General features: G+C 40.6%; 2 protein-coding genes across 2 annotated transcripts; both read right to left on the bottom strand.

Moving 5' to 3' along the window:
• Positions 1-938: 938 nt before the first annotated feature.
• Positions 939-15,991, bottom strand: lmf2b (lipase maturation factor 2b). Its single transcript, XM_030771915.1, has 14 exons — positions 15,898-15,991; positions 11,873-12,150; positions 9,332-9,336; positions 7,210-7,397; positions 6,902-7,083; positions 6,413-6,551; positions 5,633-5,767; positions 5,225-5,330; positions 4,792-4,888; positions 3,654-3,836; positions 3,132-3,300; positions 2,742-2,853; positions 1,717-1,825; positions 939-1,253 (listed from the first exon to the last, which is right to left on the bottom strand). The coding sequence occupies exons 1-14, from the start codon at positions 15,989-15,991 to the stop codon at positions 939-941; spliced, it is 2,112 nt and encodes a 703-aa protein (XP_030627775.1).
• A 505-nt stretch (positions 15,992-16,496) lies between these two features.
• ovch1 (ovochymase 1) lies at positions 16,497-24,684 on the bottom strand. Its single transcript, XM_030771800.1, has 11 exons — positions 24,661-24,684; positions 22,933-23,129; positions 22,412-22,484; positions 22,132-22,318; positions 21,674-21,813; positions 21,292-21,445; positions 20,494-20,641; positions 17,563-17,720; positions 17,362-17,466; positions 17,102-17,238; positions 16,497-16,661 (listed from the first exon to the last, which is right to left on the bottom strand). Exons 1-11 carry the CDS (start codon positions 24,682-24,684, stop codon positions 16,497-16,499), a joined length of 1,488 nt encoding a protein of 495 aa, XP_030627660.1.
• Positions 24,685-26,187: the final 1,503 nt, after the last annotated feature.

The following is a 26,187-nucleotide window of genomic DNA, read 5'->3' as shown; positions in this document are numbered from 1 at the left end:
GAGAGCAGACAGTTAAACACAACAGAAATTCCAGCAATATTTTTTAAGAATCCAGCAAATTCTTCAAAACAATTGAATCACATATCCTTAAAAACGAGAGGACAATTATAGCTTTTTTTAAGTGTCAGTATAGGTGACATGTATTTCAATGGTGATCTCAGCATTTCAAGATATTGTCAATGCCTGACTCCAGATGACTGTGATGGACTGGTGACCTGTCCAAGTTGTTTCCCCCGCTTTTTGTCCAATGAGTGCTGGGATAGGCTCTAGCATCCCGCGACCCTAAATAGCATAAGCAGCTTGGAAAATGAATGAATGAATCTAGATGAACCGTCACTGACAACCACACCTAGTTACAATTTCGTTATGTCGCAATTTTACAAATTTTGTTGGATAGCAAGAGCCTACCTAATTGTAGCAAGTTCGTGCATAAATTCCAAAATCATACAATAAATCATAGTGCATTTGGAGGAAAAAGAAATTGCATTTTACATATTTGATATGTTGCTATTATCATTTGAATCAAACCAGTGCTCCTTCTCATGTAACTCCTTGTTTAGAGTAAACAAAAGATTTGTTTAAAGCAAGCAAAAGCAAGTCATTCAGAGTACCTTCTTAAACACAGCAAGAATGCAACTGTTAATAAAAACAACAGGATAACAGACTGAAAAACATCCCTCATATCCCTGACAATGATGGTAAACATCATCCATTAAGACGTAACTGTAGTTTTCAAGACAGACAAGAAATGGTAAATTAAAGCAGCAGTATCATTAAACTGAGAGACTGTGGACTTAGTAACAGTGACTGTGGAGAGTGATAGGAGTGTAAATAAAGTAACACCTGAGAGTAACTTCACCCCTCACACGCTATCCTGATAGACGAAAGGCTGGATGGGACTGAACACGGCCATTGTGTGACATCACCACTGTGTGACATCACTTCCTCTTGCGGGGACTTCTGTCTGAGTCCTGACCCTTCTCCTCTTTGTTCTCCTTCCTGCCTCCCCGACTGGACGATGCTGCGCTTTTCTGTGAGGTCCCAGCAGCATCTTTGGGCTTCTTACTCCTTGGCTCCATTTTCTGGCTTACAGAAGGCCTGAACAGGAGTAACTTGAGGAGACAGAGGCAAGCTACTGTGGCAAAGAGGCTAATCAGTACCAGGTGCCCCGGGAGGCCTTTTATGTGGTCCCTAACCAGCACCAGGGCCTGGGATAAAAGGGACTCTATACTAGGCTGGATGTGGACATCCCCCTTCATAGACAAAACAAGAAAAACACATAGATTAGTTTCTTGATTACAATACAAGGTTGAACTGAGGTGTGCTCTAACCCACTCGTGTTTTCATAACCATCATACTGCCATTTACATTTTGTTCTGTTAGTCATACTTCAGTGTTTGAATCAATCACCTTGTTGCATCGACACAATAAAAGCTAATCTTTTCATATAGTGTCTACCGGCAAGAATGATATTTTGATGAACCGAGGGATGAGTCTTTGAGAGCCAAACGCACATTAAAAAGAACATGCAAGTGACAAAATGAATCTTGAAATATGCAAAAAAAAAAAAGTTTGTATTAGGAAGTCTATTGGTGACCCCCAACAGACATCTTATTGATTTCAATCAGTATAAAATCATTGATATATTTGCTGCAATGCTTTCACAGAGATGTGTCAAAGAGCTAACACACTGAGAATCCATGACCATCCATTTACCTTTGGTCCAAGCTGACTTAGCATGCTCTTCATTGCTTGGTCATTAATGTTCACAGTGGGATAGAAATCCCTTACATACTGCCTCTTCCACCACTTCTGTAACTGGGACCTGGTCACAGCAGGAAATTATTAGCATTATTACAACCTGCATTTTAATAATGCAATATTCATAGTAAGGCTGGGCAATACGGCCTATAAATAATATTGCAATATTTTTAGGCTATATCACAATACACGATATATATCTCGGTGTTTTGAGATCTCCTATAAAGCACTTAATAAATGCCTGATTTAACCCTCCGATGCATATAATCATACCAGTATGATGATTCTAGTAATATACGTCTGCCTTAAAACATTCTTGTTTATGTTCATTACTGATTTCTATTGGAACAATTTTGAACTTGCATGCAAAAAGGGGGAAATCACTCCCAAGTTAAATTTAACAAAACAGTATTTATTCAACATCTTCCTTGCGATACCCAATCCACTGCCAGACGATGGATCCAGTGCTGTTTCATTTCGGAACCAATATGTCTGCCTCCATCTTCTATTACCATTTCCGAACTCTACACATATGAATTCACCTTGGCGCTTCACTTCTTCTGCTCTCCCCAGGCTCTTTCCGTTCCCTCCAGATACAAAAACATACGTCTCACCTATATATGTCACACACACTCGCCCAGGAGAGTGGTCTGGATAGGTGGGCGAGTGTGTGTGTGACGTATGTATGTGAGTTTATTTCTTTTTGTGTTTTGAGAGCAAGAGAAGTGAAACGCCACAGCGAGTCTCATGCCAGTGGCTTAAAAAAATTACGTGACAATTTGTACTCGATGTTCGTGATATAGTCCTTTACTACATCGCACATAGAACAAGCCACGATACACTGAGTATATTCGAAATATCGGCCACCCCTAATTCATAGCATTATTATCATAACCTAGCAGATAAGTATAGTTATATCATTATGATTAAAACAACTGGATGAATTAAATCAATGAATATTGAATAATATTTATGCTCACCCATCGCCCTCAGACTTTGTAAAGTGGTAGTTGTAGAGCTGGGCTCTGATGAAGGCTGGAGGTTCCTTACTGAAAGGGTACTGGCCCTCATCCACCTGAATTAGATTTACCACTGGAGAGACAGAGAATACAGTCATTCATAGGTAAACATGTGTCTTTAAAAGGAGGCTGTCACAATACTTCCTTCACAAAAAGTATAAGTGTATATATGGCTTTTAGATAAAAGTTGTAATATTTTTTTATATAAAAAAATCATCATTACTACAAATGATGCTTTTTCTGGTGAATTTAAAAAATAAACAAAATGACCCAGTAAGAAAAGTTGACAGGCAGGTGTGGTATTCTGGTGGAAGAGGGAAAAAAATGTCACTCCCAGCAGATCATACTCACCCTCTGGCTTGCCCTGTAGCAGCCGCAGTATTAGGCTTGTGAACCAAGGACTCTCATTGTGGGATGAACTACTCAACTGCCATATGTGCCAGTCCAGTCGCGGCTGATGAAGCATAAGCACGGGTGGAGCTGAGCTCAGGCTATCTGGCTTATACATGAACTGGATCTCCTGCACCCGCACAGGGGAAAGAGAGCAGCCAGATATTAGGGCCCAAACATCACATGTTAGACAGCAACAGCAGCTAAAAAACATAATTACATCAGTCGAATTATTCTGAATGTTATGTTTTACATGATTTGATGGCTGCATTGTGATTGGAGCTCCAGCAATTCCATCTAATAGATTTTTTTCTTTTTGCAATCACTGTTCATTCTAATTCTACATCCTGGGTTTGATCTCAACTTAAATTCAAATCCCAAGAATTGCACTGGAGTTCATCATCAATTCTCAGTTCAGTTCAGAGTTGGACCTCAAGGCAATTATTACCCCCCCTCCCCAAAAAAATCACTGTTTTCCCTTACCATCCATGATTTCCCATCCTTGCTGCCCTGCAAAATGACGTCTGGTCGACCATCAACCTCACTTCTTTTCTGACTGATGTCATACGCATGGACCAACTGGTACCTCTCCATCATACTGTGTGCCTTTCTCAGCTCCGGTAAAATATTACTGACTGTGTCAGAGTTTGTGGCAGTATATGGCACCTGAGGTCAAAACAGAGTCCCCCAGTTAGACACGGTGAACAGAAAGCACTAGGTAAAATAACAAGTCAGAATGCAGAATAGTACAATCAAAATCCTATTCATGAACAAGACTGAAATGGTGCAGGCTGTCAGACTGTCAGTATAATTATAATCCAAAATGGACAATAATTACACACATTACTTTTACTACTGACTAAAATTCATTGTCTGTGGAAGGTAAAACAAGCTGGTGGGATTATTTAAATTTAAAATGATGAGTCTTTGTGAGATTATTTTAATTTAAAGAGAAACTAGTAACATATGACAGGTAGTGTTCCACTTTTGCGTAATGCTAATATAATATATGGTCAACATGTTGGACTTTAGAGGGCGCCAGTTGACAAAATATTCCAATAATGTACAGCATCTTTATTACATCCACATGTGCTTTAGAAACACTTTTTAAAAAGTTTTCAGAACAAAGTACTCATTTCCCCAGAATACATTTCATGAGGAACATGAGTTTACGTATATGAGCGACACACCAACTGCTTTACAGTATAAATGAGACTAGAAGCTCAACTAATATGCTCATGGAGAACAAAGTGCTTACTTCCTGTATATGTCTATTTCTTTCTTGACTTTGCATAATGAGAGAGCTAATCTCAGAAGCATCAGATATTTACGTACTTTGTAGTCTATTGCTCTGAAAGTTTGCAACCACTGGCAGACAAATAACACAGCCAGTGACAACAACAAAAAAGATACAAAGACTACATTTCAGATGTATGAATACAGAGGATTGAGGTAACGGACAAAAAAGGAGGAGGACAATTTTAAACCAAACAACAAGAATACCTTATTCTCGTCATATTTCAAATGGATTTCCCCAATTTCTTAACTCATCTTACAGACTGTGACACAGGAGGTTAAACATTCATATTTCTTTAAAAATTCCCTGTCAAGTCTAACTTACCAAACTAAGTGCAAACATGCCTGCCACAGCAACAGTGAAGACAGCCCACTGAACAAGTGCCAAGAGCTTGGAGAAGAAGCCTCGTTCACAGAAACACCTAAGATGAATGGCACAGGAAACATGAATATAAGTCACACGCACAAGGATGTGTTTAGTATTTATGAACTCTGATATACTGTAATAGGTGAAAAACAAGAGAACAGGCGGAAAATAATCTTTTTTTGAACTGGTCACAATCACACATTTCAACATATTTACATTTGTAAACAAATAAGCAGATGTTCTGGATCCTCAATTCAAAACCAGGAATCAACAGACTATCACACTGTAACACATTGAACTCCTCTAGTATTTTTATTATAAATTGCAAACACAATCACTATACCCAAACACTGAATGCATAACAACTAACCTAGCGTGAGGTGAAACTTACCCCAGCAGTGCGATCACCACCTCCCAGGTGAGAGAGAGCACTCCAATCCAAATACTGGGCACTGTAATTGTCCTTAAAAACCACTCAAAATCCTTCTCATTGAAGTCTGAAAAGCCAAACACAGCACATTCAAAGATAAAGTAAGCAATAACTGAAATATAAGTAATTATATTTATTTTGTGGAACTGTTGTTGCAGACACGGCCAAAAAGTGTTCCTTAAACTTCAGATAGCAAATTGAAACATGGAGACCTATAGACTGCTACTGAGAAGCTTTCAGAAAAAAATTAGATTTTCACTAAAGTAACAAGGCAGTTGTGTGTAAGTGATGTCATACTACTGCTAACTGATGAAATAAAGCTGGAAATAAAATGCAGTTCACTTCCACAGTAACAAATAAAACACTCACTAGTTTTGGAGGACACAGTCTTCTGTTCCCAGTTAATATGAAGCCCAAAGAGCCATTTAGCACTGTACAGAATCAAGAGGCCGACAGCTAGCTCTATGAGCAAAGCAATGAGCCAGACAAATGTCTGACTCCAGGCTGAATGAGAGAAAGGGGTTGGGATGGGGACAGAGAGAGAAATGTGGAGAGATGTTACTGTCTAAACATCTAATTATTATTTAATATTCAGTAATAATCTAAAAATAAGACCACAAATGATGCATAACAATCAATTCCCAGAGACATTGAGATATTAGAATTTGCTAATAGATTGTAATAAATATCAGTAAATTCGTTTTTTGTTATTAGTTTCCTAGAATCGGTTCACTTTTAATGTCCTTGAGAGTTAAGCTGTAAAATCGACCCTTCAGAGTTAGATTAGAGAACTAACAGGTGGCAGAAACACCTAAGGGTTCAGAATTTATGGCTTCTTCAAAAATAAGGAAAAGAACAGTGATATCACCACCTATAACTTACTCATTTAAACTTGAATTCAAAGAATTTCTTTCCTTTGTTTAACAAGTTTTGCTTGATAACATTGAGAGCTATACCCTAAGAATTGAGATAACATCACAGATCACATCATACCTTTTTGTTTAAGATAAATTAATTTAAGATTCACTGTTTCCACTGTGAAAGAGTTATGGTTAACCCTTTAAGATAGTTTGGACACTGAAAGTCAAGAGAACCAGTGGAAGAGCATGAACACAGAGTAGATAAGGAGTGGAGAGTGTGGGCTCATACTCTTTGTTTTCTTCTTTTTCTGGGGGCTCGGCCAGGACCTGACTTTCTCATCGTCCAACAATGAGAAGCTCAGAGCAATAGTCAGCAGGTTCAGCAGACTCCAGTTCCCCAGGAGCATCTGACACAGCTGGAGAAATATCTATGGGGAGAGTCAGAACAGGGGGTCTCTCCTTGTGCCCAGGTTACACAACATATAGTTTGACTATGTAGATTAGAAAAGCACTAGGAAATGAGATAATACCTCATTTCATGTTCAAATCCATACACTTGCGTGCTTGTCCATAGACATGCACAGAACAGTGTTACATAACATCACATATATGGTTGTGGAAAGTGCTTTTGCTCTTACACAGAGGAGTACAATTATACTAATCCTGCGTTTTCCTGGACTCACCACGGATCCCTACATATGCACACGCACACATGCACACTCAGATTCAGACACAGACAAACACAAAGAATTCGATACGCATGTAGTTAGTCACATACCTGGATGTAAAACCCAGTCAATCTCAGGCAGCGAATGGGAGAAAAGAACATCAGTAGGGGAATAATAATCTCTGCTTCCAACACAGCAATGGTGCATAGCTTCAGCAGCCAATAAGGGAGCTGGTAAGCATACCAGGCCAAAGGAGTGGGGCTTGCCTGATCCTCAAAGTAATGTGTTAATGCTGTAAACAGGGCATGGAGGACGAGTTTGGACAGATACATTAAGTTGTAACTATTAAAGAAGGACGTTTACATCACATGTATTGAGGAGTGTACAGTAATTGCAGGATAAGCAGGGTTGTGTGTACCTGTGAGCTCCCACCAGGAGGTATCACCTTTGGACAGCTTAGATACTCCACTTCCAAAGATCAGTCTAAAAAACAGCCATCGGGTCAACCAAAAGGTCATCGCATCATGGTGACTCGGAGAGGAGACACTCCGCAATAATGGAGCCACCAAAATGGCCAGAAATCCTGTCTCCAACAGCAGTCTGTCCCTGAGAAAGGATTGGAAAAGAGAAGTTGAAAAGAAGGTAGGAGTAGCAAGGGAAGGTGAAGGAGCTATGTCTTCACTGGGATGAACTGCTCAGTCAACAACAGAACCACTTAGGTTGTCAAATGGCTAACTTTCAAGTTTCTTTATCTCCTTCTTCCCCTTTTTCAGCACTGGAGTGTAAAATCTGGGGAAATACCACCTGTATATATATATATATATATATATATATATGTGTGTGTGTGTGTGTGTGTGGTCCAGGGGAAAATGAATAATTTATACAATTAAAATAAATAAATAAATAAAAATTATATTTTTATATATATATATATATATTATAGGAAAACAAGTCACTAGGGATTAGCTCCATAAAATATCAAAAGTGTTAAATGGTTGGAAGTGAGATGCTTTGATGCTGGCGATGATGAGATGATAAGATGCCAGCAAGTTGACAGACAGCTATAGGTTATGCTTCAAATGTGAAGGTAAATTCACTGAAGATAAAAGCCTTTCTTTTGGTTTGTCCCGTTGTCCATCCGAGAACTGTGTACGTGTTGATTTTGTTTTATGTAGAACAGTGTCTTAACTTATTTTTAAAGACTTCAAACCGAAGTCTTGATAGCATCTGCTGTAGGCTACCAACTGTTATTGCTAGCTAATATTTCTTAGCATAGACCAGGGGTTTTCAAAGTGTGGGAAAGTGTGCTTCCCCTCAGAGAAAAGAAAAACAGCTGCCACCCCTTATCTTTATAATTTTAAAAATCTTTTTAAAACATTATAAACATTATCATCTTTCTCATTTTCCAAGCCGATTATCGTAATTAGGGTCACAGACACACACACTCATACACACATTCACACCTAGGGGTAATTAAGTGTCTCCAGTTTGCCTGACTTGCTTTGGACTGTGGGAGGAAACCGGAGCTCCTAGAGGAAACCCATGCAGACACAGGGACAACATGCAAACCCCACACAGAAAGGACCCTGGCCACCCAGCCAGGAATAAAACTGGGACCTTCTGGCTATGAGGCGACAGCGCTACCAATTTCAAATATCTTTATTTTTTTAAACATCTTTTGAACACACACTTTTTGAGCACAATTCCACTCTGAAGGACGTTTAAACATCGATTTAAAAAAAAAAAATCTTTATTACACTCAACAAAATGTTCTCCCACATTCACACTTAATCAGGGGCTACTTTTATTTAAAATTATTTAACAATTAATCCTCCACAATCCAATAACTAAACTGAAAACAGACTGAAAACTAGCCCTACTAAAATAACCTCAATTCAACAAAATCATACATTGTTAGGCCTATTTGTGCAATTTTACTCAAGTCAAATCATTTTTGAACACATTAAAGTCAGTCGGACGCCAAACGAAATCATCACTGCGCACCATGCGTAGCGCGGCTTTTCATATCACTGTCTAAACATCGTGCATAAATCTTTTCCACATGTGCTCTCGGTGTTTAGTCTCAATATGACGCTGAAGTTCACACGGTCTCACACTGTCATTAGCTAGCACCTCTCTGCAAATAACTCACTGTGGCAGTGGAGCACCATCAGAACCAATTCATGAAGATCCAAACTTTAAACAATCACGGTCATACGTCCTTCGTTATCCGCCCGTCCCAGACTCTTGTCTTCTCTCTCACTGTACGTACTAAAAATCGATCGATTTTGCCTCACGCTGAAATTAGCTAACCAGATGTTTGCAGTTATTTTTTCTTACACTGTGCCTCCCCTGAAGCTCTCTGGTGCCCCCCGGGGAGGGGTGCCTCACACTTTGAAAACCATTGGCATAGATTGTTAAGCCAGCCCATCATCGGTTGAAGTAGATGTTAACCTAGCGTGAAGTTCTGGGTCAGTCTTGGTCATCGGACGTTCAGGGTACACCGGATAGTGGTTTAGGCCACCAGGTGTGCCTACTACCACCTCTGGCCACGTTGTATGTCTTGGTTGTCTTTTAATCCCTGTCACTCCAACACTGGACTTCTGTCCTGGGACTGGCTTACTGCATCAATTACTGTTGTGCGTGAAAGGAGGTACGTTTTTGTTTTTTTCTGGCTCAGACAAGCTGTTTTGTGGCCTCACCAGCAACGACACAGGCCTGCAACGATCAGAGGGCTCTCCTTTGTCTGTTGGGGTATTGTGTGTGTGAGTGAGTAAATGTGAGTGTGCACGTGTGGGCCCACATTGTCTGTGTCTTTCATTTGATTTGTGTTTGCTTTGTAAAAGATTCCTACAGGAATTGAATTGGTTGAGACAGCTTTAACTGAAATGACGCATTGATATAACATAGTGTTGTACTGATAAGGTTTTATTTAAATCGACATTGAGTTTTGGTGTGTATTTCTGAGTTGCTGACTGGGTTTGTTTGGGTGGTTTTGGACTGATGTTGATTTGTTGATATATCCTATTATTACACTGGTATGGTTTTATACTGACTGACATACTTACTTTTTTTCTGTATCAAACTTACAAACTTTGCATTGTGATAAATGTTGCTATGAACACTTAATCACAGTATTTGACTTCTACAATCCCTGTAAAATCTATTTGTGCTTGTTATTTTTGTTTATTTATTTCATTTCTTTTACCTCAATATCAAACTTTCCTTACTATTTCAAGTACAACAGACACACAATCAATTATATTCATAAAGTATTTCTTATAATCTATCTAGATGAGGGAATCTTTAGCACTGGTTTAATGAGTGACACCCACATTCTGTAACCCTTAGTGCAATTTATTTAATTCAGTAAATCATTAAACTTACTGACAAAAAGAATTAGGAGAGATCCACTCTTGGAAAAGAGCTCAGGCCATTGCCTTAAATTAAATCAGGGGTAAAGGGCGCTATCCTAAACTAGATATGATAATCATACTAATCATACACAACGCACTAGTTGAAATGCTTGGGTGAAGTCAAGATTGGAGGCAGAGTAATAAAGAATCTCTGTTATGTGGATGATGTGGTAACCATAGCAAACAGCAAGGATCAGCTCCAGGCCTTGGTAAGTGCAGTGCAGCAGAACAGCCACAAGCAAGGTTTGAAACCCAGTGTATCAAAAACAAAAGAGATGGCATACAGCAAAGAGCATATTCCAGCTGTTGATGGATGTCAATTGGAACAAGTTACAGACCTTTTATATTTGAGCAAGAACATCAACCAGTGGAACTTTAGACTGTAACATCCGAAAACTTTACGGCACGGCAAAAACAAGGATCACAAAAGCACAGCACATGAGGACTGACGGAAACATACACAGAAAGCTACAAAACTACAGCTAGTCAAAGTACTAATATGGCTAAACATCACGTCCTCTTCAAAGTCATAGACCCCAAAAGAATCACACAAGAAAAAGCTGGAAGCACTCAAAATGTGGGCATGGCATGCAAATGTCAGAAAGACAAACGGATTCTAAGTGTAGCCAGCACACAGCAGCACCTACTCACAACACTGGCTCACTCGCAACCGAACAGTTTGGGCACATGCGTGGGTGAGGAGACAAAAATATCCTTGAAAATACTATTCTAGATTGAAGCCCGGAGAGATGCGACACAAAAGCAAACCAAGCACAACACTGACAGACACACTAAAATCCAGGACAGGTCTAAATGCACAACAGCTCTCAAATTTAGCAATAGTTCGCACAGTGAGGGGGCAACAGCAGATATTGTCCATTCTTGCAACTTAGTGTGAGGAAAATTTTGTTGTAGAGATCTAAGTACCACTTTACTATGAGGAAAGAAAAGTATAGTGAACCATGTTTGTTGGCTTCAAACATCAAAGAGTTCCTTGTAATAAAAAGGCTAAATTTATAGAGTGGTTTTCTGGCCTTTGTAACTGCCCATCCAAACATGACTTCAGAGGCAAAAACAAAATAGGAATAACTCCATCTAATCATCCCTGCCTGTAAAGGTTTTTTTTAATAATCAACTGATTTTACTTTTAACTGTTGAAAATTAAACAAATGCTTTTATAACAGGTCAATATCATTCACATTTGCACATACAGACAGAGTCACAAGAACTGCTCATGAGGCTTTGACTTGCAAATTTGCAAAATGGCAAAGTTCATCAAAGACAAGTCCAGAGAACTTGAGAAATTCTCTCTCCTGCTGAATTCTAAATGCTGGATTGTTATTCATATTATCAGAACATTAAATGTAAACATTGCAGACAAATACAGCAACAAATTCTCAAACTTACCACTCAAAAACAAGAAGTCCTTTGTGCAAAACCTGTATGACAAGAAAAAAAGTTCAATTTGAGTGATGCTTCAACAGTAGCCTACATTGCTTGTACCTGATAGGATTTCATAAGTGGCTTCATTAATTGTTGTCCCTGGCTTTGAATGTTTCTATACCTTTTTTGTATGATTTCTTTCACAAAGTGCAAACAAAACAGCATCACATACTGTCTTTTGCTAGACTGAATAGACATGACATACACCATACACCTGGAGACAGAGAACAGAGAGAGAAGACTGACCTGGTACAGTGACAAATAGAGAGCCCATAGGCAAAGGTACACTAGGCTGTTTCTCAGGGTTTTCAGCAGCACGGCACTCAGGCTCAGCAGCGCCCCCACTAGGCAGATGAGTTCAAGGCCCTGTTGTAGTTCCAGACCAAGATAGGGTGCCAGCCACAGCAGGGTGGGCATTTCCTGCAGCTGCTCCAGAAGAGGCTTTTCCATCCTTGGCATAATCGATCTCACTGGCACAACGCCATTATCTCCAAACAAACCTGCCCCATACAGACAGAGACATAAACACACAAGCACAGAGTGAGGGATTTGGTCAGTGTGTGTACAACAGAGAGAAAGCGAAGGCTTGAACTTCACTGTAGCTAATGAGGGACTGTGGCCTCACCTCATAAAAAAGCATATTTTGAACTGAATCCAAGGTAAGCGGTCAGTAGAGGAGAGGGACAGAGGAAGGATGAGAGAGACAAAACAAGACAGCAACAAGACAGGGAAAGGGACCACTGAGAGGCACAAGGACATAGACAGCCAGTCAGTTTCATTCTCTGCGGGATCCAAGCTTAGTTAACTGTTTTTGTTAAGACTCTTTATTGCTAAGGTACATCTGATGAATACTGCATGAGCACCACGCAAACAGTCATTAGGTAGAAAAGCGCTAAACAAAGCAGCTCTAACAATGAGAGTTCACCTTTAAACAATAAACTCAGAGTCCAGCTGAACAGACAGAGTAATGGCTCAGTACCTCATCATTAGGCTATTTTTTTTTAAAGAAAGCTTATAGGGGTAGTTTTACCCAAAAACATCATCAGCATCAGATAATCCCTTACACGACAGCTGCATATGCATTAAAAAGAAGTTGGAAACACGATGGAGTAGTCATTATAGTCATTATTTGCTTTGGAAGGATTTCCTTCTGATATTAGACAGAATATTGTTTAAAAAATTAAAATTGGAACAGAAAAGAAGGGTGAGTTCAGATGCCCTGTGAGCAACAATCCAATTTCAATGTTTGTAATTTCACCATTTGTAAAATATTCCACTGACTGTCACCTAACATTTGAGCAATTTATCAGTTTCCCCCACCAAAAAACACTCTTGTAGCTTTTACCTGATCTGCAAATAACAGATGCTTTATCTTCAAAGTCTTTGTTAAGATACAATGGCCAACAAGGCAAGGTTTATTAAAAATATGACTTGCAGGTTGACTGGTATAAGTAGAAGTTGAATTAACTGAGTTTGGACACCGCTTGTCTTTTTCCAAGGCAATCAAAAAGATTTTGTCCTCTAAGCAATGTACTTGATGCAAAATAACTTCGTAACTCAGTAAGGCTCCAAGTGGACAGGGGAGTATTCTGAGTCTTGTCCAGAATGTACTGAGAGAGAAAAAGGCAGTTATATCAAGAGCAAGAATTAACTATCTACACAGAAAGGACCTGTATGCTCTAACCAGTCATAATACTTGAGGACACTGAATATGCAAAACAATGAATCTTATATGATGAGTCTTTAGTATAACCACAGCAGTTCTAGAAGTTCCTGATTAGTCTGACCAAGAGCCAACTGTTGCACTTCCACATTTCTGGCACAAATGCCACACCTAACAAGAAAGTATGTGTGTGTCTGTGATCATAGTTTGGCAGCTTAGTTACAAGGGAAGGAACAATCTCAGTTCTATGCTCAAGCCAAAGCCTGAGTCATGACCACTCCATTCATCTCTCTTTGATTTACACTCACTTGGCACAAGAGAGTATTCTTCCACAGCCTCCTGCCAGCCAGCTCCTTCTCTAAAAAACTGACCAATAAGTAAGTGAGTTGGCCCAAACACAGAGCAATTTGTTAGGTCTCTTTATCAAAGATGGTAAGAGAAAAAAGTATATCTAATTACTGACTTGAAGAGTATCCAAGTTCCTCAATCAGTGACTAGATACACATTCGAATATATTCATATCTCACTATACCACCAGTTCATGTCCCACCCACTTCAATGAAAACAAAAGAGCAGAGGGAAGACTGGATCTTCCAGAGTTTCAGAGTTGCTAAACAAAGACTTGTGATCAGCACTGTTGATTCTTCATACTGCATTTTAATTCTTAGAACTGTTAGCAGGTGTTTTTTAAAGATGGCCACATTGGTTGATGGCATTTTTATGAAAACTGAATTCTATCCTAACTACTTCACGATTACGGTCAGGAATTACTTCAAAATGTTAAATGATTTACAGGCTTTCAGGCTCAGACATCATTTTGAACCCTCAAGTCAGGGTCAGTCAGTTTATAAAGACACAAACTGCTCCAAGCCCAAAAGGTTAGGGCCTCCAACAACCTCTACTGGACAGTGAAGAAACAATACTTATCTTAGTACCTTGACAATAAAAACCAGGGCCATGGAGTCGGAGTTGGAATGAGAAACAAAACTGGGTTAGTGGAGTCAGAGTCAGTGGCACCATAAATTGAGGAGTCGGAGCTGGAGCTGGAGTTGAAGGTTTTGCGTACTTATTCCACAGCACTGCTTTATAATAAAGCATAATAAGAATAGTAAGAACTGCTAACAGTTCTTTATAATAAAGCAGTGCTGTGGAATCCGAGTCAGAGTCACGGAGTCGGAATCAAAATCAGAAGCAAATTTGGGTTAGTGGAGTCTGAGGTACCATAAATTGAGGAGTTGGAGTCGGAGCCGAAGGGTTTGTGTAGCGACCCCACAGCCCTGATAAAAACTACTCCTCCTAAGAATGTTGCTACTCATCAGGCAGTTTGAAATAATGCCTTGATTGCTGACTAACTAGCAGGTATAAGTCAGACATGCACAGACTACAGGCATTCTCTTAACAGATCGGACACCCCCCACTTTATTTGGGGTGGAGATACAGCCGTTACAGTGTATTCTCACAGGCCTCCCTGTGCTCAGGAAAGGGCCACTTGATGGATTTAGGGAAAGTGTTCTACAAGAGAGAGATGAAATAAAGAAAATCAATGAAAAGGCACCAACAACTAAAGGCCTACAGTCAAAATAGCCAACATATGAGCTCTGATCACATAAAGGAGTGTTATCAAAGGAAGGACACAATGCCGTGCGCACGTGAAGGGAGCACCCAGAGAATGATGACGAGTCAGTCCACCACGCAAGCGATTCAGCACTAACTGGCATGTCTCCCAAAAGTCCACATGGAGGGACTAAGCGGGATCTGCACAAACAGCAAAGCACTTAAAGCCCCTTAAGAAACCTGTAAACCTGCTATCTTCGTGCCTTTTTTAAACAAAGGCAAGCAATAAATATGTATAGGGAGCAAAATACATTACTTTTGTGTGTTTGTATAATCTTGAATAGCTAATATAGACGTTACTGAATATATAAAGTAAAATATTGCATCAATAAAAGAAACTTTTGTTAAATTATACCTGAGTTTATCACGACAAAAATGGCTGTATGACAACCAACGCTGACAGACTTAAAATCCTGTCTAATAGTAAAAAACGATGTCAATAATGAAAATTCAGTTTACGGTAGTAGCGACCAGTAGCCAACCACAACATGATACATTGCATATCTGCACATTTGGTTTCGTTTTTAACAAAAGACCCTCCGACATTAATCGGTATTTTATTTATAATTAAAGGGTTGTGTTAATACGTATTTGTTTAGCTTGAATTAACATGACAGTCTCTTTTCCCAAGAGAATGACGTATATGTTCTCTTTTTGCTGAAACGCGGCCTCAAATTTGATAAGAATTGACAAGATGGAGGCAATCGAAAGAAAAATTTCATATGTTGTATCTGAAACCTTTGAATAGTTTGCAGTTCGACTAGTCGTGCATTTCAGTCTGGGTAGCTGAGTGGCCAACACCCTTGAAGTTTATGCGATAGTAGACGCCAACTTTTGATTTCGTGCACACCTCTTTCATTGGCTGGAACGTGCCATATGCGATTGTTCGCAAAGAAATGCTAAACCTTTCTTTTCTTTTTCTTTCTTTTTTTTAAATGCATGTGCTTTTATAAGTCTTAGAACATCTTACCTGGAATTTGGATATAGAGGGATGCAAAAGCGCACATATATATTGAAGCGACGCTCCATAGGAACATTTGTCGAGGGATCGTAATTTCGCCCATCTTTTTAAGTTATCTGAAATGGTGATACTAGTACGTTACCAACTGACAATGAAATAATGTCCCTCTTGAATGGAAATGAAACTTTTTCCTAACATCCAAAAACTGAAATGGCTTTGAGAGGGCGGGGTTTGCCAGTGCCGCACATGCGTGTATGCCTCCGTTTACAAGCATATAATCAAAAATCTGTTAAGAGTCTGCGAATAGGGTGAGCTATTCGACTCTAAGAAATCAGGTAATTTATGCTATGTAATGCGACGTAATATATAGACGACTTCCTGGTGATAACGTTTGACGGTGGGAGTTGTGACTGCTGACTGTCTTCCGAAGGCCATTTCAGATCAGATTTCCAGAGTCCTCAGCACACATCCGAACGCAGGAAATACTGATATCCTTCTGCAAGATTTGTGTCCAAATTCTGCTACGGTCACCATTATATGCAGCACTTGGCAAGTAATATAAAAGAAAGCAACATTAGACAATTTGTTAATATGTTTTATTAAAAAATTTAGACGTTTCCCCCTGTCATGTTATGGATCCATGAGTGGAAGGCAGACACTCTTGTAAATACAGCAGGCTTCTTGGAGCCACAGGTTTTACTGCCCCATGTTGCCATGCCAACCAAGTTGTAGACTCCTTTTTTTTGGCACAGAAGCGATCCACCAGAATCCCCCTGGGCAGTCAGTGAGAAAAAAAGAGAGGAGAAGAAATGAGTGAAATGAGAAGAAAGAGTGGGGGAAAAAAATCTTTCCTTTGACTTGGTGCAGAACCCATGACCATATGAGGTAATCTACTGACCCAAGGCAAATCACAAACTGATTTACAGTTGCCAGTGAAATTTCAGGCTCACTGACGCAATCTCCCATTCTCAAATTATTAGGATCTGGGAGAGTGCAGTTCATTAAGCAGATCCATATTTTAAGGAGGGGCAGTCAGTGCATTTTCCAAGACACTGGAGATAACTACTTCTATTTTTGTCCCCTCCACACACACACACAGATACTTAAAAGCAGATCAAATGCAACAAGCCAACATGTGACTATGCAAGAGAGACTTTAACTGATCTAGCAAAAAAGCAGGGCAAGTCATTAGTCAGTAGGGGAGGGACAATACCATGCAGGCCACAGATCCAGCAGAGCCAGTGCACAACTTGGTTTTCTGGATGATGCTTTTCCCCCATTCCCTCTGGCAGGCACTCTCCGAGATGGGCTTCAGGTGAACCTGGTGTAGGACATCAGGGTTTAGCTCCGCTACCAATGGGAGAAAACAGGACCATTAAAGTGAGACAACACAGCTGAATGCCATTGTGTTAATACAGTATCATGAACTTTAGTAGTGTATGTAATGTACTGGAAAAGATGCTGTAGACTCACATATTGCCTTTGTTAATCCCCAACCAGTCAGTACACATGACCATCCATCTTCCAGATCTTCATCCTCATCCTCATCTGGAATACACACTGGGAATACAGATGGACCTGGAAGAAAAAAAAAGCAAAACAAAAAGAAGATGAAGATGCTGTCCATGGAAAACAAACATTTCAGTAGTATGGACAGTGGACAGGATTTCATACCGAGTCGTGCTGGGATACGGAGGCGGATCAAAGATAGATCGGATTCAGGCGGAAAGCTGTTGCTGTGCGGAAAGGCGTACACCTTCTCCACCATAACACTCTGGGATGCCATGAAGTTTAGGTCATGGGCTCCCAGAACTGCCACATCATGACCAGCCCTGAAGGAGAGAATCCCCTGAAACCAACTCAGTCACCTACTACTACTTTTCTGCAAGCACCATCTACAAATTTCAAATATCAAAGTGGGTTTTACAGTCACTTAGTTAAGCCGAACAAAGGACACTATGGAGTTCTTAAAATAGTGCTGATACCCATCCAGTTCTTTCAAATGATTTTAAATGGCCCAGCTGTAGGGAATATGAAGCAGTTCTGGACTGGGCATTACAGTGAGGAATAGACTGCTTTTTATTATTGGAGAGAGAAGAGGAGAATGATCCATTGCAGCATGATCTCTCAGATCCTTTTCAGGACATATGTAAAACAGCACTTCACATCAAGTAGCAACAGGATAGCAGGCCACTATCTTCCGGTGCACTGAAGAATTTACAATTTGGTATTTAGCAGACGCTTTTAGCCAAAGCGACTTACAATAAGTGCATCAGTGCGTTAATTTACCCTTCGTAAGAATGGCTGCACTGACTTTGGCTACCTGTTGCAAACGTAGCTTTCATTGTTTTGTGTTTTTTTGTGTTGTTTTTCACGTTTTATATGTGTTATTTTGATGCAAAACAAGTCGTGCATCCAGTATGTTCTGTGTTGCAGCTTATGTGGACATTAACAAATACATAGAGTCTGTGTCAGCCTACATCTCCAAATGCACTGACGATGTCATCCTGAGAGTCAGGACATTCCCCAACTAGAATCGCTGGGTAAATTGCAACGTCCATGCTAAGCTCAGAGTACAGTCCTCTGCCCATGGCTCAGGTGACCTGGAGGCCTACAAGAAGTCCAGATGTGACCTATGGAAAGCCATCAGAGATGCCAAAAGGAACTACAGGACAAAACTCCAACTACCATGGATCTGACCCCAGATGCATGTGGCGCAGCATTCAATCCATCGTGGACTACATAGGGAGAAATAGTAGGGACACCCAGTCCCCCACCTCATTATTGGATGAACTCAACACCTATGCACAGTTTGAGGTGAGCAACACCATCCCTGTTGCGAGATCCTTTCATGTCCAGAATAACTGCACTCTGACCCTGACTATGGCTGTGAGTAAGGCCTTTAAAAAAAAAAAAAAAGTCAACTCTCGGAAGTCTTCAAGGCCAAATGGCATTCCCGGCCAGGTCCTCAGAGGGTGTGCTGACCACCTAACAGAGGTTTTCACTTTCACATTCAACCTCTCCCTGAGACAGTCCATGGTCCCCACCTGTTTCAAACAGACCACCATCATCCCTGTTCTGAAAAAAATGTCCGTTACCTGCCTGAATGACTACCACCCTGTAGCACTAACCTCAGTGATCATGAAGTACTTTGAGCGGCTAGTCAAATTCCACGTTTGATCCCTCCTCCCTAACACTCTAGACCCACTGCAGTTTGCCTACTGCCCAAATAGATCAACAGATGACGCCATCACCATGACACTGCACATCGCTCTCTCCCACCTGAACATGGCAAACACCTAAGTAAGAATGCTGTTTAGTGATCACAGCTCAGCATTCAACACCATAGTACGTGCCAGACCTAAGCTCAGGATCCTGGAGGTCAACTCCTCCCTCTGCACCTGGAATCTGGTCGTCCTGTCAGGCAGATTCCAGGTGGTGAGAATGGGCAACCTCACATCCATTGCAGTGACCATGAACACTGGTGCCCCCCAAGGTTGTGTACTTAGCCCTCCCCTGCGCATAGCCTCACGACTGGCAATGATGAGATCGCCTACAGAGACAAGGTTAGGGACCTGGCAGCATGGTGTCAGGATAATAACCTCACTCTTGCTGTCTGCAAAACCAAGGAGATGATTGCAGACTTCAAGAAAGGGGGGGGGGGGGCATACCCCCTTACCCATCGATGGAGCTGAGGTAGAGAGAGTCAACTGCTTCAAGTTCTTCGGTGTGTACATCAAAAACAACCTCACCTGGTCCAGACAGACAGACTCAATAATAAAGAAGGCTCAAAAACAAGTCTTCTTCCTGAGGAGGCTAAAGAAGTTTGTCATGTCTTCCAAGACCCTCATGAATTTCTATAGATGCACCACTGAGAGCATCTTCACTGGCTGTATCACTGCCTGGTATGGAAGTTGCTCTGCTCTGGACCGCAAGGCTCTCCAGAGGGTGATGAAGTCAGCTGAGCACATCACTGGTTACAGCCTCCCCTCCGTGCAAGGCATCTACCTTAGGAAAGCACAGTCTGTAAATTCTGTACATCTGACCATTTGTATATCTGTAAATAGAAACCTCCTTTGCACTACTCCCATCGCAAAATCTGTATATTTGTCATTGCACTTGTGTTGTCACACCTTTGTGTGTTTTGTTGTGCTGTCTGACAGTCTGTTTATTGCTCTACTGTATTTATTAAATGGATATGTCCTGTGCTACGTACCTGACTTAGCCATGTCATAAGATTTTCATTGTTTGGATGACCTGTGTTGTTCTGGACATATGACAAAACTCTGAACTTTGAACACAGGGCAAACAAGAGGGGGAAAACACAGGAGAGAGAGAGAGAGAGAGTGAGGGGGGAGAGCCAAATTGAAAGTGATCAGAGGATGACAACTCACAATTCAAAGAAGTGAGTGGAGCTATGAAACAATGAGTGTAGGATCTGGAAAGTTTTGAGAAGGATTTGGTCAGTAATACCTTCCGAAGGTTAGACCAAGTTCAAAAGAAAAAGGAGTGCTAGACAAAAGGAGAAAACCAGTAAGGGGAAAACATATCGTTGACAGAGAGAGAAAAATTCATAGAATGAGTATGTATAGTATGTAGGCTTACTTGCAGTGGCAGTGCCGTGGTGCGAGTGCCCAGCTCTGGTGGATGAGGGTGGCACTGCAGTAGTGCCTGCCATTGCTTTGCAGGCTCACCTGCCATGGCCAGGAGTGAGGGCATGCCTGATCAGCATTCTCCACAGTCACTGTGCCAGCTGTGGAGAGCACCACTCGTGCCAGAGAAGTTCCCATATTGCAGGGAGCAGTCTCAGCCACTCCACAGAGCTCTGTTTGTACAACGTTAGCATTATACTCCATTACATTAGGAATTCTTTAATGGTCTCACAAAAATTAAGGACTGAAGCTTTCCATCAGTGCTGTACTCCTCTGAAAGTCCTAAAAGTTCTCTTTTGTTTTCTTCCATATACGTAAAGCGAAATGGAGATAGGAGCAAAAGAGAGCAAAATTAAACATACCTGTAAACTGCATATCTGGGTCATCAAATGAGAGCTCACCTAAAAGTGTAGGAAATAACATTTGCAAATTTTGGGATTAGCTATCAGGCAAAATCATATTGTCTGGCAGGATGGCAGCTCTTTTAAGGTGGCCTTTGGGAGCTCTAAGCTCAGTACACAAACTGAAAAATATTCATGGAAAGTTACAGATGATTAATAGTACTAGCACTCTGCTACTGTTGAGTACCCTGTTATTGTCTCTGTCCTCCTGCAAGCATGCCTTTAATGGCTAAACACCACTTAGAACCTGATCCCTAAACTCTCTTTTAGTCTTTGGATGGTTAGGAAGACCTATGCTTTTATCTTTAACCCTGTGTTACCCCCGTCACCCCACCCAGGTCAGCTCGTACGGGTCATGGCATCGTTGATCCACGCATTGTAGAGATATACTTTGGTGTAGACACCAGGCCTCTGTGAACGTCCACACCCTACGCCCCAGCTGACCACTCCTGCCAGCTCGTACCTCATACCAGTGAGACAAGACAGTGGGCCACCAGAATCCCCCTGAGAAAAATGGATTAAATTCAACTCTCATTATGGGTTTTGTAGTCGTAATGATTCGTGAAATCCCTTACTGGCGAAGGGCTTGGGTATTGAAAGGGCAAGGAAGAGAAAGACAGGACTGAGCAACTGGTATTTGAATATCTTTGTGAGGTATGCTATTGACACTCAAAAAATAACTGCTTTTGGGTTTGATTAGTCCACACTACCCCTAGTGGAGACATGCTGTACCTGACATGCATCCACGCCCCCTGCAACATCACCAGCACAAAACATGGTTGGCTGCACTCTCCCATGATAGAAACTATTACACGTGTTTGTGGGAAGGATGGTAACGTTAACCTCCTGGAGTCTGTGAGCACGTGGACCATCTTTAAGAGAAGGGGAAAGAAAATTTTACTGTTCCACCTTATGAAAGAGGTATTAACAGCTCTGCCGGTCTGTCAGTGCACATATCTATAATCTAGCAGTTTTAATCCAGCAGACAAAAGCCTTAATTCATACTGATTATGGTTGCATTCATTATTAAAAAAAAAAGTACAGTAGCATGAAGGCAGGAGAACAGCAATGTCAAAGAGCAAATAATTTGATTAAAAATAGAAAAAAGTCTTCATGGTATTCCATGAGAGGCCTACAGTTTTCTGCCCTTCAGTTATAACATGCTGGTTGTGTTTTCTGTTAATACCCACTCTCTCTGGTGGCGCCCCAACCAGTGACTGTGCATTTCATCATTGAGGGCTCTGATTGGAGGATTGGAATGGGCCTCACACACTCATTTATCATCAGTGGCGTCTCCAGTTTCAGCAAAGCAATGTCATGCTCTTTTGTTCTCTTGCTGTAACCCTTGTGAACAATGATTTCGGCCACCTTGGTGACCTCAAAATGAAAGAGGAGAAAAAAAAAAAAATGACCAAAGCAGTCACAAATGCAAACGCATGCACGTGCACACACACACACACGATGGCTTACCTGCTGGCAGGCCTCATAATTGTCCAGATCATGTTTTCCTGCCATGACTGTCCAAAATGCTGCTTTATTGTACCTGTCACAAAAGACATAACTAGTAGTGCTTACGAGACTGGAAACTAAAGTAATGTTATTGACTTTACATATAAAGGACAGGATAGTTTAAATCAGCATTCTATTCACTTGGCCTTTATTTGCATCCACGACCAGCAGCCCAGTATCCAACCTGCATGCCAACTCCGTTACATCTAGCTCAGTATAAATGTACAACAGAACACAATGTCAGAGATCCTAGTATTATTGGTCTGTTGCAAATGAATACCTATTGGATCCTATTTAAAACAACCCTGGAAGTATTCTAGAAGATTGGTTCCAATAAACCTTAATTCATGTCACTTGCTCACCAGCTATTGTAATTTTGTTTTGGTGGAGAACATGCCTTACAAATTTGACTGGACAGTAAAAGGTGTAATGCTTGTAAAGGTGATCATCATCATCTTGTCTTTTTGCAAACATGCACTGACCGTTTGAAGCAATGACAGGCAGTAATAACCCATTCAGGGCTAAGGAGAGCACCTCCACAGGCTGCCATGGAGGCAAAATGCAGAGACACCTGCCATGGCCAGGAATGGGCCCATGCTTCCTGACCACCCATGATCCGTGTCTCTATCTCCTGTTCAGGGATGAACTTTCGCTTCCCGGCCACGTCTGGAACATAAGACTGTGATGAGGAAACAGGAATTTCCTTAATTTGATCATTTGTGCTAGAGGGAAGTACTGTGGAGCGCTCTTAAATGAAACTCTGTGTTTTCTACAGTGAATCCATTTGAATATACAGTACTATTTCGGCTGCTTTTAGTATATGCATCGATAAAAGCGTTATAATAGAGCATTTACGTGACGTCTGTGTGGGTTTGACTCAGTATTGCTCACATGTCAACACCTAAGAGATCTCGGCCACTTAAGGAGAGGAGGACATTCAAGTGATACGATGCAAACTTAGAGCCAGTGATTCGTACGTTTGTTTGTTAGTTTAGTAATTTACTTTACGTATAGATTTGACCCAGGCGCACTCTATCAATACTACGTACTCACAAATCCGTGTGCCATCCGTACAATTATTTGTACGTACATTTATACACAACTGTGACCGTGAGAAGGGCGGGCACCTAGCGGTAGAACAGGGACCTGCTAACGGAAGGCAGTTCATTAACTGGATGTGCAAAGGAGAGTGTTTCATGCATCAGTTTTAACATCAGCGTGTCACTAAGGGATTTGGCATCATCTCAGTATGGGTGATCATGGAACGCGGCAATTCAGCGGTGTTTTCTATGACATTATCTTTAGATTGCTATAATGAAGAAACTAGAAAGATTAGAGAGGTAGAAATTGTACATTTACCGTCAGCTTATGTTGCTGACCCAGGCTGATCTGACATTTACTGTGGCACTATGTTCAGATAATTCTGTACCCTGTAGCTGATGCCCGTTGGCGCTGGATCACCAAAGATATTAACAATGCGCTGGTCTACGGAGTGGCTTTCACCCTGTCCACCGTGCGCAGCAGATTTACCCCAGGCACGCCACGAAACGCTGGGGTCTGAGACAGAAATCTGATGTCCTAGCCAGAGTATGACGAAAACGTACCCGTGGCACAGTCCTCAAATCTCACAGGCCCGCTGGGCATGGATAACGCAGTATTTAAATATATAGAGCAACAAACAGGTCTATTAATCAACGTTGATTATTTATTGCTGTACCGCTGACCTGTGTGCATCTGACGGATAAATATGAGTTTTCTTTTTATGTGGCAACCGCAACTTTGTTCGAACAAAATCATTTAAAACTTTTTAAAATGACAGTTGATAAATGAGAGCCCAGGGTTTGTTCCAGAGAAACACTGTGATGACGGTGGACACGAAACAGCATCAGAAATGAAAAGGAACGATTTCAGCAGGAGCCACTGCTCACGTACCTTCATAAATGTCGTTCGTGTTGATATCAACACTGGCAGTCTGATTTCTTGTGCTATTATTAATAAACACCTCTGCAGAAAAGAAGGTAATGTTAATTATTTCACACTTAAAGAATGTACCATCAACAGCTGGTCTATATCCCGAAACAACTTCCAGTGCAACACACACTTAGTATTTCTAGTATACGTTTTACACGAATTATTCTCCACCGGGACTTGTAGCCTACAACAGGTGATCCATGCCAACACTTATGTACATAAATGTAAAACGTGCGTACCTTGATCTGCTGGCTGCGCTGCATTGCCTTTGCCAGTTCCTTTATGACCTGCAATGGATATCGTGAGTTTTGTGAGTTAGTTACATTACCGGTAAGATGTAACACCGGTAAACTGGCAGCTTTTATACAGTCTCACTTAGGAGTGTTTTTTTCGTTTTTAATTTCTAAATCTAGTGTTCTCTCACCGTGGTGGCGTAGGCTCAAGACCAGACAGGACTGTATTAATAGAAATAAAGAAGCATTTATCACAGACCCCATAATCAGACACAAGATCAACCAGACATCGGTAGAAACGTCGGTTAGATGTCTGAAAAAATAGCGTTTGACGTCATTCACAACACCTGTGATCTTAATTTAGGCTCAGATGGCAGAGCTGGGATGGACGAATGCTGTTTGTCCCTCTAATGCACACAGAGAGGCTTTAGCTAGCGAAAGAGGACCTTTTCAAGATTGCCATCAAGATATGAAGAAGCATAGGTTTCAGAAAAAAATATTACTGTAGGAATAAAATTTCAGTCATTACACATCTGAAAATATCCGAGATGAAAAAATGGAAAGAACAAATTTAATATTTCAAAATTGGAATCTCATGAGAGAGATTTCGATTACATAAATTACGTGCAAATCACTGACACTTTTAATCGGCTGTTCTAAGAAAATGTGCTAAAGAAATAAGGTGTTTCTTATCGTATTACAATCTACTTTAATCCAAGTATCGAAGAGGAACATTTAATTATACACAGTGTCTTGAAATCAAGAACTATATTTATTAAGTATAACTATAATTTAACTGTAAGAACTATAGTTAAATTAAGACGTATTATTACAATTAACAGTGCAAATGTAACCCCCTCTTAAAATTTCTAGTTGAAATTCATCTCTTGATTTAAAAAAAATCTAGTTCCATCCAGTCCAAATTCTTGAAATCTGAAATGTGTACTCTCTACAACATGCAAAATCAGTTTATAGCAAACAATTGAAAGGTTTGCAGCAGAAATGTTTTATCATATGTTGGAGTGTAATTTTGATAGCACATTAAAGATTTCAACATTAACAAGTGGATTTCTGACATGAGAAATGACAGAATTTTAAAATGCTGTTCTTGTGATTAAAGTGTGCCTGAAATGAAAGGGAAACATTCTGAATGTTGATTCAAATATCATTTTTGATGGGAAACTTCTGAATTCAAACAAGTTAAATTTAAATTCTTTATCAAAAATTCTCGCTGTCTCGCTCAAGAAATTCCATTCTTGATATTAGATATTTATCTGTATTTTATAATTGACTGATCACAGACAGACTCTCAAGGTGTCTATTTATGTCTATCTGTTGGACCGCTGCACACAGAGGAACACTATTCCATCTCATCATTTATAATGGAATAGAGTGTTTGAATTATACAAAATGAACACTTTTGAGATTTTGAGGGTGACACTGCTGTGTCCAGCTGGTCAGTCTTTGCACTTGCAGGTTTTCCCTGCCCTCAGCATGCATCATGCTGTTTTGTTTCCACATCTTCACCATCTC

Source organism: Chanos chanos, chromosome 1, assembly GCF_902362185.1.
Source record: "Chanos chanos chromosome 1, fChaCha1.1, whole genome shotgun sequence".
In the NCBI taxonomy this organism is placed as follows: Eukaryota; Metazoa; Chordata; class Actinopteri; order Gonorynchiformes; family Chanidae; genus Chanos; species Chanos chanos.
The sequence above is the reverse complement of the archived record's forward strand: the minus strand, read 5'-3'. Positions and strand labels throughout refer to the sequence as shown.

Excerpts from the sequence above, each read along its gene's own strand:
- lmf2b (XM_030771915.1), bottom strand. The coding sequence starts at position 15,991 with ATGGGCGAAATTACGATCCCTCGACAAATGTTCCTATGGAGCGTCGCT. Across the intron at positions 5,331-5,632 it reads GACTGTGTCCTCCAAAACTA|ACTTCAATGAGAAGGATTTT; the intron begins GTGAGTGTTTTA and ends TTGGCTTTTCAG. Across the intron at positions 3,301-3,653 it reads AGGATGGGAAATCATGGATG|GAGATCCAGTTCATGTATAA; the intron begins GTAAGGGAAAAC and ends GTGCGGGTGCAG.
- ovch1 (XM_030771800.1), bottom strand. The coding sequence starts at position 24,684 with ATGCAGCGCAGCCAGCAGATCAAG. Across the intron at positions 20,642-21,291 it reads GATCAACGATGCCATGACCC|CTGGCACAGTGACTGTGGAG; the intron begins GTACGAGCTGAC and ends TGCTCTCCACAG. Across the intron at positions 17,721-20,493 it reads CCACGGCACTGCCACTGCAA|GGCTGGTCATGATGTGGCAG; the intron begins GTAAGCCTACAT and ends TCTCTCCTTCAG.